At 53.8% G+C, this 20,754-nt stretch overlaps 1 protein-coding gene across 4 annotated transcripts in view; it reads right to left on the bottom strand.

The window, feature by feature from the left end:
- The window catches only part of ZNF512B (zinc finger protein 512B), a 29,287-nt gene extending 9,062 nt beyond the window's left edge, over positions 1–20,225 (bottom strand). The window contains exons 1-12 of one of the 4 annotated variants that reach the window (XM_027645989.1): positions 16,819–20,225; positions 15,736–15,815; positions 14,847–14,975; positions 14,327–14,499; positions 13,909–14,162; positions 13,089–13,166; positions 11,374–11,508; positions 10,058–10,182; positions 7,570–7,662; positions 6,620–6,718; positions 5,601–5,891; positions 4,828–5,019 (exon numbers count right to left, since the gene is read on the bottom strand). In XM_027645989.1, the coding sequence (XP_027501790.1) occupies positions 4,828–5,019; positions 5,601–5,891; positions 6,620–6,718; positions 7,570–7,662; positions 10,058–10,182; positions 11,374–11,508; positions 13,089–13,166; positions 13,909–14,162; positions 14,327–14,499; positions 14,847–14,975; positions 15,736–15,815; positions 16,819–16,939 (1,770 nt within the window). In that variant the 5' untranslated portion in view covers positions 16,940–20,225. The remainder of the gene's footprint in view (positions 1–4,827; positions 5,020–5,600; positions 5,892–6,619; positions 6,719–7,569; positions 7,663–10,057; positions 10,183–11,373; positions 11,509–13,088; positions 13,167–13,908; positions 14,163–14,326; positions 14,500–14,846; positions 14,976–15,735; positions 15,816–16,818) is intronic. The other 3 variants (XM_027645991.1, XM_027645990.1, XM_027645992.1) reach the window with 3 other exon arrangements.
- Positions 20,226–20,754: the final 529 nt, after the last annotated feature.

The raw sequence follows: 20,754 nt of genomic DNA, 5'->3' as shown, positions 1-20,754 counted from the left end.
TCTGTCGTGCTTCGCGGCTGGGGGAGAGGCCAACAGAGCTCTTTGAAGCTCTGGGATGGTGCATCTACCAAGAGCTTGGTCCCCCACCCGGGGGAGGCAATGTCGCCTCCAGGGGAGAACACAGGAGTCCCTTTCAGCCATTGATACTGAGAGCCAGGATGCCAAACGGCCTCCATAATTAAAACCCAATCAATCCCATGAATGAGCAAACATTAATGGTAACCGCACACAGCCCCAGCAACAACCTCTCCCTCCGCACGTCCCCGGGGAGGAGGCGAGGGGGGATGTTCAGAGATGTGGACTCTGCTGCTCTGCTTTCCCACTCCAGAGAAAAATCCCTCCCCGCTCTCCTCCAACAGCCCTGCACAATAACATGCAAATCCCATGTCTTCCCGGGGCGCTGCGGTTCTGGGAATGTCAAAGTCATCTTTATGTCTCTATTAAGAGGGAGCCCCAGGCATGGAATATTTTATATTTTTTTTCTTTTCCATTTATTTTCCTCAAACAGCCTGTAAGTGAAAATCTTCATGGCCAAATCATTAAACGACTACAACTGGTTTTGGCTGCAGCCCATCTCTTCTGAACAGTCGAAGGATGCTGGGCTGGGAAGGTTTGTTTTCTTTGACTGACGGTTTTATTTAATTAACTTTCATATTTCAATCCTCTCTGCTCCTTAGACAGCTCTCCCCTTCCCCAAAATATATTGCAGTAAATGAGAACCATGTGGGATGTCTCAGCCAAGGAGCACCCCTGGAAGCCTCACCCAGGTCTCAAGCACGAGGCATGGCTCTCCCAGGGCCCCGTGGAGGCTGTGGGTGATGCTGCCTTGGAGGTGAAGCCAAAATGCACCCAAGGGTGCTGGATGGCAGCCAGGTCCCACAGGAGGGTCACATCACGCCAGCGCTGCCGAGCAAGGGGAGGAAGGGTGGACTCAGCCCCGCAGCTGGAGCTGGGATCCGGTTTGGCCCACCAGTGACACGAGTCCACAGGGCTCAGCCTGGCTCCCGCCCAGATCGCAGGGCCATTGTTTTGGGGGATAAACCCAAGCCAGACTCTTCTGCTCCGGAATTTATCCTGGTTCCAGTATAAAACCTCAAGCCTGGAGACGACTTTTCCCCTTTAGCTTTACAACTGGCCCACGGCAGTTCTTCGCTCTGAACCCCTGGCACCCCACAGCATCCAGGCTCCATGGGGATGTGCAGCATCCACGGCTGCCCTCAGCCCTGTAACAGCACCACATCCTGAGCTCTGGAGAGGTGAATGGGGAGTTCTTGCATCCCACAGAGGAGCTCTGCATCCCTGCCTGTGCAGGATCGTGGCTGCCTGGGCTGCAGGAGCCCAACACCATCTCCAGCACCTTGAAGCAAGCAACGCCACCAGGAAGGCATCACACCATGAAACAGTGGGATTTCCATGGCATTTTCTCCCCTCTTGCCCCTCAGATGCCTCTTCCCTCTGCTTGAGGAGGTTGTTTCTCATCCCCCACTAGATCCCCAGAGCCCACCATTGCCTGCCTATGCCACCAAGCTGGGTGTTCCCTGCAGCCTCTCACCCCTTCTGTGGCAGCCCCAAGGCTGCCCACAGGCAGCAAAGGCCAGAGGAAGGTCAGAGGGTCGGCAGCATCTTCACGGAGCTTCTGCAGAGGGGATTTTTCCCAGAAAAGCAGCAGGGGTGTGCCCTTCCCCATCTGACAAGCCCAGCAAGCGGCTGTTGTGAAACACCCCATCTGTTTCAGCTTATCCGGAGGCAAATAAAGATCGGAGCGAGAAAATAAGACTCCAGTGTATATTTAGAAATGCTGGATTTGGTTAGCGCAGACCGAAGGCAGCGCAGGGCCTGGGATCGAGCAGCAATCGTTTATTCTAATGCCATTGCTTTGGTGTGAAGGAATCCATTCTCCCGGGGAAAGGCGAACGCATCCCACCATGGGCCACCAACGGGATCCAGACCCAGCGTCCCTCTCCCCGGCTGGGACCAGCTGCCACGTGGCCACAGCACAGGGGCTGCAGTGGGGCTGTGCCTGCTGAAGGCTGTAAGCCTCTGTATCCCATCGGCTTGCTGAGGAGCTGTGCCTTCCCCTGGGAAAAAGTTTTGCTGCCTGGAGAAGGGATGGAGAGGAGGGGTGGCTTTCTTCATCAGCTTCCTTGGAATCCATGTTGACTGCTGAGACTGCTGGTGTGGAACTCAAAGAGTTCAGGGATGGAGCTGCATTGTTTGGGTGTATCCATCCACCACTGGTTACAGATCAGAGCTGGGACTCATCTGTCCCTCATGAATCCTGGAAATCCCCAGGGCTTGCTGACAAGAGGCAGGAGCAGCTGAAATCTGCTGCCAATCCCTGACATCCCACCTCTCCCCAGGTCCACTGAGGGGGTCTGCAGACCCAGCAGCACACTCCCAATGGCTGGGTAAGGCTCAGAGGGAAGAAGAGGTGGTGGTGTGGCAGCTCTTCTGGGAATTCCACCATTTCCCATCAGTCCTGCCATGCTGGTCATGGTGAACTGGTGTTTTTCTTCCTGCTGCTCCGGTGGCTGTGGGCTGTCAGCTCCCTTGGGGACAGACACCACACACGCTCGGTGGGGCGGTGGCATGGGGACATGGCACAGGGCTGTCCTGCCAGCACAGCTGAAGGCTTCTGAGGGAAGGGCTGTTTGGGGCTGTAACAGGGTCAGACTGGGCACTTAGTGGCACGTTTGAGGCGCTTACAGCTGGGAGGTTTTCTCCACGCCCTCAACTGAAGCAACTTGTAAACCCAGAGGGGTCCTGAGCGACATGATACGGCTCAGCAGAGCAACACAGAGAGTGCTGAAGTCAGCAAGTTCCCACCAGCCTCCCCAGGCAGAACCTGCCTCCCACCTCCTTCCAGCACCGTTCATCGAGAAAAAATGTCATAGACTGAGCAGATTATGGAGTGTTGTCAAGGGAACGTGACAGCCACTGCAAGACATACCCACAGGCACACACAGAGCTACGAACGTATTCACCCACTGCACTGATTTCCTCCAAAATCCACGGAGGATTTCATGCAGGGCCTGAGGTCCCGATCCTTGTTTTGCCACCTGGGAGCTGATCCAATTCCCCCCTTGCCCATCCTCAATGCAAAACTGCTTCTGCCAACCTCACAGCAATTCCTTGCTTTTTAGCACCAAGATGGGGCTCAGTTAAACTCAAACAATTAGACTCTGAACACAAGAGATGTCTCATAAAAAAACCCCACCAGCATTTCATGGAGCAATTACAGCAGTGCTGAGACCTTTACGATTCCTTTGCATGTCAGCCTGAACATGTGTCCCCTGCCCAGGCCTGGGGTCCTGGCTGCTCCTTCAACTCAAACAGAAAATATCCAAAGTCATGAGTAAGGGAAGCAATTCCAAAAGGAAAGAGAGGAACATAAGAGCTGAGGCTGGAGGGGGGAGAAGAGAGCAGCACACCTCTCCTCATGCAGTATTTGAAATGAAACAGCTACTTTGGGCTTGATTTTTTTATGTTATAAATGCATCGCAGCTGAAGTCATCTGGAAACTAACAATGGTAACACCAAGCGGTGGGGAAATAAAAACTTTGCAACCAGTTCTGGCCCTAGAACCCCCAGCTCTGCTGTGTGGCAGCGTTGTGGCTGGATCCCCTCCTGTGCCAGTGCCTCACCAGGATGCCAAGGTGGGTAAAGAAGCTGCTGGTTTGTTTCTGTGCTGGTTTTCCAGCTGCCTGCCACGTGCAGACTGGGATCTGAGCCAGGCTGAGCTCCTCTGGGTCTCTGCAGGACTACGCTCTCCTGATGCCCTCTGATCCTCACTCCCGTCTTTGCAATGTGCCCAATATTCTGCCCAGCGCGAATTTTGGAGCTCTGGACAAGAGATACCCAACTGTTCAGAGCAAGGAATAGACCTGGCACCCAACTGCAGAGTTGCCTGCTCAGGAAACAGGCTGCAGCTCGAGCAGAGGCTTGCAGGATGGCTTTGCATTGATTTCTGGCAGACGAAAATACTCTGATTCCCTCTCTTTTTTCCTCTTTTACACTGAAAAGGCTTACGATTTTCTGCTGCTTCATTTCTTTTACAGTCCAGAAGGAGTGCACCTGGAGGGAATTTCAGCTTTGGGATGCTCCCAGGAATAATCTCTTCTTCCCATAGCCACGAGGGAGGTTGGTTTAACCAATGCCTACACAAAGCTCAAACCTCCTGGAGCCCCGTGCAGACCCCACAGCACTGGGCCACGAGTGCATCGCTGCTGGAGCCCGCAGGGTTCAGCCCTGCCTCCACTCTCCACCTTCCTCTGCTCACAGCAGCACTGCTCTGGGATGCTGCAGGCCCTTTACCTCCAGGAAAGCATCTCCCAGAAGTTAAGGAAGAGAAATGAAGGGAGGGAATTCTGCCTGGAGCATCTTTGCTCTCTGACAGTGTAAGAGAGATCATTTCAGGTTTGATCTCTGCTCTCTTCACATGCTCCTCTTGGCTGCCAGCACGGACCAGAACTGACCCTGCTCCACAAACAACATCCTCTGGGCTGGACTCCCCAAAGCACCACCCTTTGCTCCATTCCACCCAGTGGGAAAGGGCAAAGCTGTCTGCAGCTGGGAGCCTCCAGACCACAGGGGCTCAGCCTGTGCTGGGTGGGCTCTTCAGCAATAAATCTGCCATCACAGCTAATTAATTTAAGACACAGCAAGGGAGACACGTGAGCCCTCAGCCATCTGGGGCGAGGCAATCATCCTGGGATCTCTGTGTACAGCTGGGGCCAGGCAATCATCCCAGGATCTCCATGTGCAGCTGGGGCCAGGCTAGCATCCCGGGATCTCCGTGTACAAACAAGAGAACTAAAGGCTGCTCACCCGCTTCGTTTCAGGCACCAGGTCATCCTTCATCCTCCGCTTGGTCCAATCCCTGGCGAGCTCATCCTCTGCTATCTCCTGGAGGTGAAACACGGCCACTTGGGCCGACGTCCGACGGATGCGGCCGCTCGGGGTCCTCTCGAAATCTTCTATGGGAGCAGGCTCCTGCTTCACCTCTGGCTCCTCCGGAGGCTGCAACAGAGACAGAGTCAGGAAGGGCATGACAAGAGAAAAGGCGAGCTCTCCGGCCCCAGGATGGGGCTGCCGGGATTTGGGCTGTGTATTTCCAGACCTGCTTTGTGTCTCTGCGCCAGAGCATTGGAATGAAGGGAGCACCCACCCCCTCAGCCCAGCAGCCAGCCAGGAGACAGACTGACTGTGTCCCGCGTGTGTAAATGTCTCCAGTTATTAGAGTTAGGGAGTGATTAGCATTGGATGCACTGTCAGGAGGGATCAACAGAACAGAAAGGGATGGTCCCCAGGGACAGACCCTGCCACCCCAGCGCTGGCAAGCAGCTGGTGCTTGTGAGGGAGTGGCCTGAGCTCTGTTTTTTTTCCCTGCAGAGCATGAACGGAGGGTGGGCTGGAGCACAGCCCAGTGGGCACTGGGGAAAGGGAACACTGGCGATTGCTCCGCTCCTGTAAACACAGCATCCTGCCTTTTCGGAGGGGCAGAGGGGCCTCCAGCCTGTTCCCCCCAACACCGCAGGGTACAACACACGTGTGTGGTGATGTGAGGGAGAAAACAACATCAGCCCGACGTCTGCACCTGCCTTGCCCGGCCCGGCCCTGCCCGGCTCTGTCCTGCCCACGGGCTCCGCAGCAGCTCTGCAGTCCCCCCCAGGGGGAGGTGGCCCGGCTCCTCGGGCTGCGGAAGTATCCGGGGGGCTCACCGAGGCCGTGTGTTCTGACCGCACATGGTAGTCGTGGCCAGCCTTGGATTTGTACTTCTTGCTGCAGTGTGGACAGCTGAAAACAGGCTTGTCAGCCTCGGTGAGCTGCTTCCCACACCGCTTCTGGTGGTACTGGTAACCCATCAGGCTGGAGAAGCTGGCCACGCAGCCCTACGGAGATGGGGGGAAGGGAAAGGTTAAGGAGGTTCTGGGGCTTCACGTGCCCATTTCCGAAAGGTTGGGATGCTGTTGCTCCAGGAAGGAATATTCCTGAGGAGCCCACTCCACAGAGCAGATTCACCAACCTGTCCCATCCGAGTGATGGGGGATTTGACAATCCCCAAAGAGACACACAGCAGTGCCCTGGAGGGATGGGGGAAGCAGCCTCTGCCCCGGCACTCCCTGCCCCCACCACATGGACAGAGCTCTCCAGACAGACACACGGTGGGCAGAGGGAGGGGAAGGCACTGGGGAGGCACTGCCTGCATGGAGAGCAAAGCATCCACGGGACAAACCTCTGCCACACACCCCCCCTTACCTGTTGGTGACTTGTCTACAACCGGCTTGGCATTGTTTTGGTGTGGTTTGCTTTGGTTTTATGCTGTGCCCGGGACAGTGCCGGCTGTGCCCCTTCCTGACTTCAGGAGGCAGAACCTGCCCTCCAGTGCTCCTCAGCCTGCCCTGTGCCCACCCTCCTCCTGCCAGGCTGGCCTGTCGCCAGAGCACACAGAGCCAGGGGGATGGGGACTGGGATGGCTGAGCTAAGGTGGAAACGTCGAGCACGTGCCAAGGGATGCCTGGAGAGCACATGTCCCTCTGGAGAATGCCATGTCCCCCTCTGCACGGGACTCACTCCTTCCACCTTCTCAAAGAACGAGAAAAAGGAATCTTTCTTGTACCTCATTGGGGCATTTCAGTTTTCCCATCTGCTTTAGCACTTTCCTCAGCCTTTCCCGCTCCTCCTGTTCACCAAGTCCAGTGGTTTCCACAGGAACAGGCTGGAAACAAGGAAGTAACAGAAGCAACAGAGTCAACCATTTACTCATGTCCTCTGTGCCAGGAGTGGGTGGTAAACCCCTGCCTCTCAGGAGCTGCCCTGGGCCGGAGGGAACCTCTCCTTAGGAGAGCTGGATCTCCCACTGCTTTGCTGTTATATGGTGGATCTGCTCCTGCTTTTCCTGTGTTTACACCCAAAGGGTCAGCTGAGAAACCCAGAAGCAGTTCCTGCATGGAGGATTCACCAGCCAAACTGAAGAGCAGGAAATTAAGGCACAGGTAAAAGACAAGTCACAACTGGTAAGCATGGGACATGTAAATATGTGGTTATGCCTTGCCCTGGTATCCCGGAGATGCACACGATCAGATTTTTAAAACAGCATCTAAACTGATGCCTGCAAAATTTTATTCATGATAAATTTTGTGGCTGCTTCTCCCATGCATGGTGGAGAGCTAGAGACCAGATTTTGAGATTCGTGCAAGGCAGAACCCATCAGTCCCAGATTTGTGGGCACGGTTTTGGAGGCAGAGCTTTGCCACTCAAAATCCGCCTCACCGTACTCACCGAATCTTCCCCCATGCTGGGATCTGAAATCCTGTTTTATTTTTTCAGTCTCCTGCTCTACTTATCAAGATCAACATGAGCCTAACTTGCTACCAGGGAAGGGAAAGCTTTGCTTGGCAGGGAAGGGGGAAGGCCGCTGTCTGGGCTGAGCAGTGTGTGAAACGCTGCAAAGATATTGCTGTGATGCCTCCTTTACAAAGATCATGGAAATAGGACTGCCAATGGCTTCATCTTCTGCATCTGCATGGAGAAACAAGGCACGAGACAAGCACAGCCCACCTCCCTTACCTTGCTGACGTGTTCAGCCATGGTGTGGTAATTCAGCCCAGCTTTAGACTTGAACTGCTTTTTGCAGTGCTGACACTTCAAGGCATCCTGCAGCTGAAGGAATTAAAGACAAGTCACCAGGGAGGCCACAGCCCACCCTTCATCCTTCCAAGGGCTGCTGCTGCCTGTGAATAACCCTGTGGGTGGCTGTTGCTGCAGCAGTACCCAGTGGTGGGACCCAGCAGCCAACACAGCCTCCCCATCCCTTCCTGCAGGTCCAAGCTTTCTCTCTGTTGTCCTGCATATTGTTATCAAACCCATATGCCCCAATTTTTGGAAAACATTCCACTTTGGATGTAGATTTAAAGCCTCACTGGCTGGAAACATCTGGACCTGGTGTCTTGGTCTTCCTGTTAAAGGGTTAGGAAAGAGAAGAAGCTTTGATCTACCAATATGTCAGCGGACTGTGCTCTGCAGCCCTGTTAACTAAGACAGATGCTGGTGTGCAGTGCACTTTCTGGGTGCCTGGGCTGCATGAAATGATGGACACAATCTGAGCAGAATCCTTCCTACCTCATACTGCTCTGCTGTTTGACCCAACTTGGCCTCTTGAGTGCCTGGAGAGATGCATTATCTGCACACCCCGAGCTACAAGGGGCACTTGCAGACTGCATGAACAGATCTTGACTTTTGCTGGGGCAGGGACCAGAATTTACTGACTGAGGAGGCGAATGACAGGGAGCCAGTGTCTGGATGGCATTCCTGCTTCTCCCACCTGGTGCTTCACCTTCACCACTTCCCTTTCAATGAAGCCTGGACTGAAAGCTGAAGAGAGAATGAAGATAGAGCTGCAAATCCCTCCTAATCCTGGAGCTCTGGGGAAATGAAGAATAAACTCACTGCAGCCAGCTGGGAGTGACTCACTGGTACCTGTGCTCCCAGCAGTCAATCTTGTTCCAGACCCAAGCACTTGATCCTAACAAGGTGGACACTAACACCTCCTTGATCCATCAGACGCCAATGACAGTCAATTTGGGGTTTACTCTTTTGGTCAACAATTTAGCACATGCCACGTCCACATTCCAACAAGCCCTCACACCTAGGACACCAGGAGAATATACCTGCCCTTGTTTCCTTCAGGCCCAAGCATGTTGCAACCCTCCTCATCCTTTATTTCCTTTCCAAAACCAAAGGAAACAGGTGGACACTGCTTGGTGACAAGCAACAGAGAAACCAATTTTCATTTTTTATAAGAGTTTTGGGATCCTGCACATCCTTTCCCCATTACCAGTCATTAAAGCAGAGAGCAAGCCCAGAGGATGCCTGCACTCCAGGGTGGCTTCTGGTGGGGATCACGTGCCTGTAGCAGTGTGGCCTCACTAAGGACATGCCACAGGTTCATTTCAGGGATGGAATGATTCAAGCTGGACCTGTGGTTACACACCTGAAGCTTGGGGACTGTCCTGCCTGGGCTGGGATTCTGAGAGCATCCCAGCTGCCTTAGCAGCACAGCCAGCCCCAGCAAGGACTGTCCCTCCCAGGAGAGTGACAGAACACTCCCTCCAAGGGCTGGAGCCCTGATTCCTTGGCTGAACACCCACTAGTCTATTTGCAGGGAAGACACCACTGACTGCTCCAGCAGAGCCGTGCTCAGCAGGTCATCCAGCCATGCATCCCACATGGAGCCAACTTGGCTTGGGAGATGCTCCACAGGGCAGGAGATGTGACCAGTGACAGTCAAGATCCCCACTCTGCTGAGGCCAGGAGCGTATCAGAACAGGCAGGATTCTGCCCAGCATCGCTGTAGTGCAGGGTTTGAAAGGAAGAGCAGCCTCCCACTGCTATATAAATAGTGAAGCAAAGGCTGGGGAAGCATTTACAGAAAATGAATGTGGAATCAAAGCCCAGCCACATATTTTCAAAGCAGGAGGCATCGATCCCACGTTGGCTTTCTGTGGCGACGGCTCTGCACCGCACCAGGTGACGGATGAAGACGTAATCCTGTGCTCTGATTGATGGTGGTGTGGCAGAGACACAATTTTTCACTGTATCATTACTGAACTCCTGCATCCTGACAGCCTGCCTGAGCACATCCAGGCTCGGAGTCTCCCCGAGACGTGCTCTCATGGAACCACAATTTATCTGGCCTGCACAGCACACAGTGAAACCCCACAGCCAGAGCTCTGGAGGAGGCCAGATTAGAGACAATCCCAACAATCCCTCCAGCCTTAAAACTATTTGTTTAGCTACTAGAAATACCTAACTCTGCTAGAGACACTGGGGCCAGGGGCCCAGACCACAGAAGGATTCAGGATTGCTGAGAATCAGTGTCCAAATCCCTCTGAATTGATGCAAGGCAGCCAGCAATCTGCACTTGACCAGCAAGCGTTCTATCAAACACAGCCCTGAACTGGTTTTAGGAGCAGCAATGCACATTTATGAGTGGCACGTGTACACATCCGTTCCTCTCCAAAATCCATGTGTTTGATTGAATAAAGCAAGGCCTTACTTTCTGGCAGACATCCATGTGCTTTTTGAGCCCCACGATAGTTTTCCTGGTTATAACACTGCAGGTTGGACAGGAGACTTCCCCCTTCTCGCTGATCTCCCGCTGCCACTGGTCCTCCGGGTTTGCTGGAAATGGAGAGGAGAGAGGTGTAACAGTGGCTGGGCAGAGGACTGCCCTGTCTAAGCCTTGATTTGGTAAGCTGAAAAGCTCTCCCTGCCCCACACTCCTGCAGCTGCCTGAGCAAACTGGGTCACTGGGTGACTTCACATGGAGTTACCAGACCTGCTGACCTAGGAAAAAGAGGTTCACCTTTCCAACCCTGCTGGTATCCTGCACACTGGGAGTTAAAAAAGGATAATGCCCCTGGCCACCTGATCTTGCCCTGCTTGCAATAACTTCCCCCTGCCAAATGAAACAATTAGCGGGAGCGAAACAAAGGTGAGCGTCTCGGCTCCATCCGGACGTGTGCCTGGAAAACTTCCCTGGCAATCCTCTTCCCAGCAGACACGGAGGTAGCTAGGGGACTGCTGGCTTCCAGGCATCTGTTTATTTGAATGACTGTGGCCAGCTTAAAAAAAGCTTAAAATAAGAGATTCATGAGGCCAAAACCTGCTCCCAGGTCCAGAGTTCACGTCGCGTTCTCAGCAGAACAGCGCTGGGCTTCCAGCAAGGGAAGCCTGGGCTGAATAAAATCCACCAAGTCTGTTTATTTGGATGCTCTTGCACGGCTGTGAGATCAGAGAGTCGTTTATTTGAATTTGAAAGCAGTGTAAGGCACTGCAGCTGTGTTTATCTTGCACATCCTGCGTTCCTCCTGCTGTCAGAGCTCCCAGGGAAAGCAAGCAACCTGTGCCTGGGATGTAGGCTGCATCTCAAAGAAGGAGCAATCATTCCTAGAGTTATGCACTGGTGTCATTCATGGGGATGATGTTAGAAAAATGCCATCATCCCACATGCTGACCCAAACTGTGGTCACAGTGCAGCCAGCTGGAACTCGGCTCTCAACTCCCAGCACTTCCATTGCACTGACCTGGCAGCAAAGCGAAGGTAAGGTGCCCCTCAGGATGTAAACTGTGCCTGCATTAACATTTTAGGAGTAGTGGTCGTTCCCACATCTGTGCTGTGCTTCAAAAGTGTGCTCCTACTTCTGATTTTGTACTGCTTCTCCTGGCAAACCTGCTAGAAAACTGGCCCAGCAAACAACCCGCTGGGCCAGGAGGGTTGCAGGGACCATGAGCTGCAGGTGAAGGTGGGGACTGAGCAGAGCTAAGCTGCACACAGAGCTGCTGCCTGTGCTTTGCACCCTCCAGCCTCACCTGCTGGTAGGTGCACAGCAGTTTCCTTCTTCACAGCCACTCCTGGAGATTTCTTTTTCAGCTCCTCCATACTGGTGTTTCCCTCCAACTTCTTGGCTCGATGGGCTTTTGCCTTGTCCTCTGCTTTGACAAGACCTGTAGAGAAAGAGGATGCTTCTTCAGTACTTGCTTTAATACCTTCAGAGCAACTTGCATTTATCAGGTAAAAAATCTCTACCTCTAACCCAGGGACACTGAGCTGGCTGTAGGTCTGCCAAGGCTGCATGGTCAGGTCCATGATTATGACAAGCAATATCCTCACAGATCGTGGTGTTTTATAAACAGCATCATTTCCCCCAACCCAGTCAGTTTATGAATTATGGAAACACCATGGCAAAGTGAGGTAGGAGGCCTCTAGCCAGGCAGACAGGCCAGGGAGGAGGGAATAGGGTGTTTTGCAAGTAACTGAAGGGGGGAACTAGAACAGCAAATACAGGATATAAAAGTGATGCTCCTGCTGATGCTCCTGCACTGGAAAAGCTGTTTAACTCCCCTGGATCCACCCCCCCCAAATCCATGTGCAGTGCAGCCCTGTGCCTGTGCTTCCACAGAAGGTGCTGGAGGCAATGTGGCGAGTGCCAGGGTCAGATCCACACTTGCCTCACGAGGGTCCACGTCCTCCTGAAAACCCAGGGTCTGAATGGAGACAGCACCCCATGATGGGCTGGGGCACCCTTGTCTTTGGGGAGTGACTGTCACATCTAACATGGGAGACACAGGCAAACACATGCCCCTTCTTCGCTCTCCACCTGAGGCAGCAGGTCACGGAGGCACCTTGTTCTCCAGGAACCTACCGCAGACGTTTCAATCTATGGCAGTGCCTCTGTGGGGAAGTTAAGGGAAACAAGCTGACTTCCCAGGAGCCAGGGGAAAGGAAATCACAGAGACCACATCCAGCCTGCTTGTCGGTGTTTAATTCCTTCAAAGCCATTAGTGCCTCTCCCCCGAGTGCCTCGTACTGGAAGGTGCTGCCTCCCACAGTGCCTGGAAATCCGCTTTTTATTTCCCCGACTGAACGTATTTTATAGCCAGACTAAATCCAGTTGCTCTCGTAGCAGGGATGCTCCAGGATTTCCCCCTCCTTCCCAGCCCCGCTGGAGCATGACCACAGTCCCACTTGCTCTTGTTTTGTCAGGCTGCAGCAGCAAATTCCTGAGCTCCCTCTCAGAAAACATCCCGGCAACACACATCTCTTCTCCCTTGGATTCATTCCCTTCAGTGTGGGCGACCAGCAGTGGGGATGGTGTCGGAGGGGTGGGTGCGTCACCAGCCTTTCTACGCAGCACAAATCCTTCCCTATGCCACTGGAAACACTGTGACATCCCAGGATGGTGGGACGATGATGATACGATGTTTCTCATATCTCGCTTGTGTCAGCAGCTCGTTACTCTTGTGTTACAGCTGAACATTCCTGGATCCTTTCCTCTCTCTTGCCTCATTTCCCAGCGCCAGTCTCCAGAACAGAGCAGACAGGGTTGTTATCAGTCCCAGCTCTGCTGCTGCCTTCCACTCTCTTTATGACACTCTTATGGTAGAAAGCACCAGCTCTCCCAGTGTGATATCCTCGGGCTCCGTCTGGCTCCACCACAGGGAGGATTCTTGGAGAAGGGGCTTCCCTGCAATGCCCCAGGGAGAAGGTACAACCCTACAGCTGACCAGAGTTGTCCCTGTATTACCTTTCAGTCCAAATGTCCCCGAGATGGACGGCTGCTCCCCCGTAAACTTCTTAGGAGTTTTCTGTTTCCTTCCTGACTCAAAAGAGAGAAGCAGAGAGAGAGATTTGGTCAAATAACTGTACTGCCAGGGGATTCATCAGCCCTAGGGTGTGGAGTGAGCACACACTCTGTGTCAGGAGTGGATCAGGATGAAGCACCCACCCACCAAACACCAACAGGCTGCTGCTTCCCACCCCCCCAAAACCAGGATAAATGTGTTGTTTAGGGTTAGTTCAATGAGTGGAAGTGGTGGCTCTGTCTAGTGCTGAAAGCCAAAGTTTCCACACCTCAGCAGCCACAGTGGCTGTGGTGGTTTGCTTTGGTGCTGCAAGCAGTGGAACCCCATGCCGTGATGGGGACAACCATGGCCCTGTCTGCCAGTTCTGCAGTGGCCATGGACAGAGTGAGCTTCCTCTCACTGTTCCAATCCTTCAAGGAAAATGGGTTTATCAGAACAATCCTGCTTTAACCTACCACACTCAGTGAGGACAGACAGGCTGACATGGTAGCTTGCTACATGGCCAGGAAACCAATCCATTTCCAGTCTCACAGGTCCTATAGGAATAATCTCTACCACAGCTACAACCAGGTTTCAACTCCTAGTAAAACTGCAGGAAACTGGGGCTGAGGTGAGGGGAAACTATCAGGATGTTAAATCAAGACTTGGATCTCTCTTGGATTCAGAGAGACACTTGCAGCAGTGTTGGCAGGAGCAGAGCCCCTTCCTGTGGGACACTTCTTTGGGCTCCTGAGCCAGCGTAGCCCCGGGCTCTAATCTTACTGTGCTTCATCCTCTCAGGGTCTTCCTCCTGCAGCGAGGCCTGGCTGCCCCGCTGCTGCCCGGCGTCCTTCCCGCTCGAGGACTTGGCCGTGGGGGTGGCGGCCGCCATCGCCTCGGCCGCCGCGATCTGGAACTCCTTGCTCTCCCGGCTCTCCGCCAGGCACTCGCCATTCTCCGTGTGCTCCTGGGCCACAGCTTTTTCCGTCTTTGGCTGTTTGGGATGGATGGTGGGGCAAGCTGAACTCTCAGCAGCTCTAGGGCAAAGCACAGAGGGCTTGTTTAAAGAGGGGTTGTTAGGTAAGTGTCCTGACACCTCTCCCCCCTTCCCAGCCCAGGTCATAGGAACGGAGGCAGGCACGTTCCCCTTCTCCCAGCCATCCCTATGCCACTGCCATGCAGCCCAGCCACAGCCTGGCACCTTTTCTTTCCACTGCTCTTCCCAATGGCCTTGGGCACTTTGTTTTCTGCTTTGCTGGTTGGCACTGGCCGGTCCAAGTGATTCCAGAGCCGATGCTTTTCCAGCTGGGTTTTGGAGGTGAAGGCAGCTTCACAGTACGAGCACGAGTAGGTCAGCTTCTCCGAGATCGCACCCTGCGCGGAGCAGGGAGAGGCAGGTGAGCACGGATGTTAGACCATAAAAGAGACAGGCTTTTTCTGGCATGGGCACGAACACAAACCCTGTGTAATACCCTTCTGCCCCTCCAAACAGTTATCAAGGGTCCACAGTCCCCCTGGGCCAGACCTCACGCTGAGCTGCAGGGACCCTAGTCCTTGTACATACCTCAAGAACTGCTCCTGGCCCATCTCTGCCCTCCCCGTTTCCCCATTTTAACCTCACGTTTCTCCTGGGTTTTAAGGCCTGAGAGGGGCTTTGGCCTGCAGATGGTAATGGAAGAGCTGGTCACTGGAAAGGACAGGCAGTTCTCTGGTCTGCTTACCCCTTGGCAGCGTTGATAGTGGTACTTCAAGCCATAAATGCTGGGGAACTCCAGCCAGCAGCCTGAATTGGGACATTTCACCCTGGAGTGGGCTTTGAATTCATCCTTCCACTGATTCATCAGGGGGAGCTGGGAACAGGAGAGACAAGAGACAGCTGAGTTCAGAGCACTGTGTGCTCAGCTGTGTACCAGCGTATCCCAAAGGGGCCTGGAGGGCACATGGGACCTCTGACCATTCACATCCAATCCCTTCCCACAACACGGCCACAAAGTGGACCCAGGGGTGTGTTTCAGTGCAGCGATGCTCCCAGTGAGAGGTGCTGGGATAGATGCTGCAGGCTCTACAGGCTAACGATTCCTCCCAGGGATTTACCTTGCTGTGCCTCCCAGAGTACACACACACTCCCTGCCAGGCGGGGGAATAAATCAGGCCTGAAGTCGCCCGGGTGATTTAATCACCCCACATTTCATCTAGTCCGTAAATCACCCCATGCCCGTGCTCTCATGACAAACTGCTCTGTGTGTTGTCCATGCTAACGGGCAGGAATTAAACTGCACAACCCTGCAGGGAATAAATCACCCCTTTGCCATGGCTGTTGGATCATTAGCCAAATCTGACATGGCTGTGACAGGATGTGGCTCATCTGGGCATGGCCCTGGGAAGGGGACGCTGGAGGGAAGTACCATTCCCTAACCAGTGTTTTGGAGGATGCCTGCATGGACGGGTTGAGGGGCCAAGATCTTGCTCAGCCCAAGACAAGGCTGCTCTGAAGATTAAACCACCGGGAAGGCAGGTTTAACCCCAGAGTGGGGCTGGCTGGAGCATGCAGTGCAGGGCAAGTCAGAGGGAGTGAAGCAGGGAGGGCACTGGGTTGGGGAGGGGTCTTACAGGGATGTCTTTCAGTGCCTGATTCTCGGCCTTGGGTCGTCCTTTCTTCCTGCCTTCAGTTTTGTCACTGGTCGCATTTTCTGCAAACAGACGGAGTACACATCACCAGCCGTGCTGGAGGAGCTGCTGTCCTGGCAATCCTGGTGCCCAGCCCCAGCTCCCTCAGCTCTGGGCTGCCACTCCCTGCCCTGGCAAGGATGGAGATTCCCCTTTGGAAGGCAAGTCCAGCTCCTCTGCAACTGAAGTCCTGACAAGATGTGGCGCAGGGAAAAACGCTCTCCTGAACACAGGCGCGTTCATGCTGCGGACAGCTGGAGTTCATTCCCCTTAGCAATAAATTATCCTCCTCTGCTAGTAATTATGGCTTCAATCCCCTCAAGGTAAAAGTGGCATCTGGGAAACATTTAGGGCACATGCATTTCCCCACAAGGTCACTGATTTTGGGAGCCTGGTCTGAGATACATCACTGGGGTCCAACCCTCTCCTGCGGTGCAGGCACCCCTCGGTGTCTGGGGCTTCTGTTAGCAAGGTAAAGGCAGTGAGAGCCTCTTGCAGAGGGGATCTGCCCAGAATAAACAGACAGAAGAAAAAAAATCTCCTTGAGCCTGGAGATTCCTGGATAGAGAAATCAGCCATCCATCAGCGTGACAGCCCTTAGCGTGAGGGTCCCCCGGGGCTCATACGCTCGCAAGCCTCCATCCTGGGGGCCGCGACACGGGAGGCAGCAGATGGTCTGAACTCATTTAAGCCTTTCCATCCTTTGATGTAACACTTAGCTACCAACACGATAAATAGGCGGCGAGACACCCATCTCGTTAAGCCAGACACACGCCTCTCCGAAGGGAGAGACCACCTCCATCCCTCCTCTCCCGCTCCCAAGGATCAGCTCCCTGCAGATCCCAGGACCTGGGGCTTTTTTGGCCAGCACAGCTCTTGCTGGTGGGTTAAAGCGAGAAACAGAGACACCCCAAGACCCAGTGCATCCACACCCCCTTGTTTTGGCAGCCACTCCCCAACCCCTGCCACTGGGTTCATCCCCTCCGCCCCATCTGCCTCCATAGAAAGCACAAACCAGTTCCTTACCCAGCTTGGGCAGCTCTGCCGGTGGGTTTATCCTTGTCTCCGTCCTGCTTTCTTTGCTGGCAGCAGGTTTGTTAGAGCCTGCAGCTTTCCTTCCACCTTTGCAGGTATAGGAATCCGCCATCTCTGAAAGAAGCAGGGGAGGCGTTAAAATTCACTCCTCGGAGCCGGGAACAACACATGGTGAAAGCAAGGAGAGCTGCTGGGGAGGGAGGGAAACAAGCAAACTATCACGCAGCTTGAAGATTCCCACAAAGAGAAGAAACGGGACGTGCTTCTGAGTATTTGTTCTACGGTCAAGGAACGCCACAGACATGGCTGGAAAGCTGCTTTCATTACAGCCTGGCTTCCCCTCCACGTACAACAGCAAAGACTTTATTAAAAATTATGGGCTGACTTTGCCAAGAGAAGTAGTGAATAAATGGCCTTCCCTCTTCGTTTATTTCTCTGCTTTCATTTAAGACACCAAAAGCAAAAAAAAAAAAAAAAATAGTGAGTTTTAATGAACAGATGTAGTGATAAATTTCCAATTTTCCTTATTAATGGGAAACCGTTATAAACTGAGAATTGTTAATGTTATCTGAATTTTCTGTATTAATAATTCAATTTGGCTTCTCTATAAATAATGAACATCAGGAATTATCGCAGAAGGCCCACTCTCGCTCCTGAAGGAAGCAAGACACCCCTCCGTTTGGCGGGGCCAGGAAGAAGCCCATGGAATGACTGCCTTTGTCTCTGGCTTCAAGTTCTGTCTTCCCTTCCCGACAGCACAAGCAAAGACATGTCAGAGGATGGGGGCTGCACCGGGAGATGCCACATAAGGATTTGGGGGAAAGAACTCCTCCACACCCTCACAATGAGAGCATCAGCTCCTTGGGAAGCGATTGCCCAGACCACTACAGCCTTGATACCCTGGCTGGGACGTGATGCTGATGCTCACCCACAGGCTTTTTCAAAACATGGATTTGAGTCGTCACTCCCAGTTCCTCCCACAGGATCATGTTCAGCGTCATTTAACTCAACAGAGTTGATTCCCAGAGCATCCAGACTCATTCCACCTGTTCTCATGCCCAGAGGAATAGGGGAGCATCTCCTGCATAGCCAGGCTGCCAGCCATGCCACCAACAAGTGGGACATGAGGGTCCAGCAGCTCTTTCTGAGGTGCCCCCGGGGACTTTCTGTGTGGGATCAGGGACTGCACATCGTACGCATCCCACATGCTCTGAGAAGAGAACTGGCAAAAGCTCAGCTGGTGACACGTATGTGGTTGGTTGCATGGACGAAAAGGTTAATCCGATCAAGTGAGAAATTCCAGCCTTGGCAACAGGTTCTGTGGCATTTGGTGCTGAACATGGGCATCGTTGATTCAGCTAATTTGGGCTCTTTCAGTGGGAGAGCTGGGAAGGAGCTGCAGCCTGACTGTCAGCGGCTCCTTCCTGGAGCAGGCAAAGAGAGGGTTCCCTGCAGCCCCTTCCCAAATTGTTGCTCCACTCCTACTAATGTGGGCACTGCTACTGTCCCCAGTTCTCCAGGGATAAATGTGCCAGCCCCCTTCCTTCCCATGTTGCCTCCTGGCACCTCTGAGCAATCTTTAATCAAGTTGCTCAAAGAAAACAGGGGAAAAAAAGAGACTCACAAAAGACCAGAGAACTGAAAGCTGAAGACAAGATCTCTGTGCTCAAAACAGGTGAAAACCGAGGGGAAACCTGCACGGCTGACACCTTTATGCATCCAGGGACACCTTTATCCTAGTGCCAAAATGCAGTGGGTGACGGAGCACAAAACCTCTGTGCCCACCTTGCTGGGCAGCTCAAGGTGACACGCAAGACGTGACAGGTAGGGCAGACCCTGCTGATGGCCCACCTCCTGCACCCCAAACACCCTGTGGCACCACACACCACTGAGCATCACACCAACAATCCCTTCCCAAAATGTCCAAAGTGCCCAGCTCAGCCCAGCTCCAGCAGCTGGACACTTCTCATTCCCCTTAAAACATCCATCCCCTCAAAGAGACCCTCTCTGCCCAGCTTAAGGGGTTCTGAATATTTTGTTTTTCCACATCAAATACTTCTTTGAATTTTTCTCCTTCTCGTTTTTTGATTAAATGAAAAATAAAAATCCTATAAACCATTTAGCAAGAGCCAAACTCTGCTCCCCGGTCACCGATACGACCCCAGGGATCACAGAGGAATTGTCTCAGAGCAAGAGAGCAAAAATCAGCAAAAGCCATTGTGGGGTTTTTTTGTAATATCCAAACTTCTCACTCATTTTTGAGTAACACACACTGAAATGGGCAACAACCCGTGCCCTTCCACGCTTTCCTTAAGGTTTTTCTCACCAAAAGTGAGAACCCTTTTGCTGGTAATGGGAAGAGAAGGTATTGGCACATCCTAGCCATTAGCAGGGCTGGGATATGGTGCGGGAAGGTTGGGACTGGTAGCATCTTACGAAGCCTCCAGCTCTTTTTAGGTAACTTTTTAGAAGTTTGTGGCAATATTTTTGAAGCATCCCAATCCAGCTCCACATAAAAAAACCTCTGTCAACACAGAAGCCAGCGCAGGATGAGTAGAGGTCAAGTTGGCACTGCTAGGAGCAAGGGTGAGGAGGAAACCCATGGCTGTGGGAAGGGGGAGTGAAGTCTGGGAACCAAAGGCACTGTTCCAAAGCAACCAGCAGCCCAGCCTGGTCGGCATGGCCATGAGCTTCTCTGTGGGATGTGACAAGGGACAGCCACATCCCAGCCAGTGGCAGTCCCAACAGGTTTTTTCCCACTGTGACAAATCCCTCCTGCAGAACTGTCAGGCTTTGAGGGCTGGGCACAGCCTGAAAATTGGGCATAAAGCGGGAAAGCGGAAATAATTCCATGTAGAAATGCCTGCCTTCGGATCAGGCCCACAGGAGCATGCACGCAGCCAGAGACGGCTGCCATCCTCTCACAGTCCCACGACATCCCTGTGGCTGCCAGGGGGAACGTCACCCACGAGTCCTGACCGCAAGTTCTCCGGCCGGGACTCCTGCCCCAGTCCCATCCCCACAGAGGCACCGTGCCACGCACCAACCGCCTGGTCACCCATCGGTCCACTCCACTTATCATCAATAATTTACCAACAGCTCCAGTGCAAGGAATGCCAAAAGACAAGGGAGCTGCTGCCCTGGCACAAGCCATGTGCCAGCAGAGATGCAATGAGGCCAGCACAGACAACGGATGCCAAAGGGCACTGCCATTCCTGCTGCTGTCAGAGGAGCTGTACTCTCTCCCATGAACTCCAGGCAGAACTGGAGTCGCCGGGAAAAACTTCCAGGGAACAAAGACAAGGAAGCAGTGGGAGAGGCTTCCTAGGGAGGGAGAGGAATCACCCTTGCTGGAGGTTTCCCCGGGAGGGAAGCACGTGGCAGGTGAAGCCCTGCCAGCCGCTGCCTCCCTGGGCACTGCTGACGGCCGGGCAGCTCCGGAGGGACACGGTGCATCCCATCCCCATCACCTACACCGACTGACACCCCGAGGCTCTCCAGGAGGGAATCGCCTCACCCGCAGCCGCCACTCCTGCCGCACATGGCTGTGACCAGGCGCAGACGAGGCTTTTTGAGCGTATAAAGTTTCTGTTCGAGGCACGTTACCCCATCCGTCTCCTCCGTGTTCCCGGGCACTGACACGAAGGGAAAAGAACCCGCACGTGCCTGGCAGACAATGAACCCTCGCCGTGCCTGGGGGGACCGGGGTGTCCCCTGTCCGGGGGTCAGTGGGCGTGAGGAGCTCTGCCCGGCGCCGCTGTCACCTCCGGGGCGCGGGGACCTCTGTCCTGTCACCTCCCGCCCCGGCCGAGCCACCCGCGTCCCCTCACAGCCCCTCCCCGCTGTCACGACTGCCCGGGCCTGTCACCCCCCGGGGCCCGCGCCCCATCCCCGGGAGGCGGCCGGGGCTCCCCCGCGGGCCGGGCC

Source organism: Corapipo altera, unplaced genomic scaffold, assembly GCF_003945725.1.
Source record: "Corapipo altera isolate COAL_440 unplaced genomic scaffold, ASM394572v1 64, whole genome shotgun sequence".
Classification (NCBI taxonomy): domain Eukaryota; kingdom Metazoa; phylum Chordata; class Aves; order Passeriformes; family Pipridae; genus Corapipo; species Corapipo altera.
The sequence above is the reverse complement of the archived record's forward strand: the minus strand, read 5'-3'. Positions and strand labels throughout refer to the sequence as shown.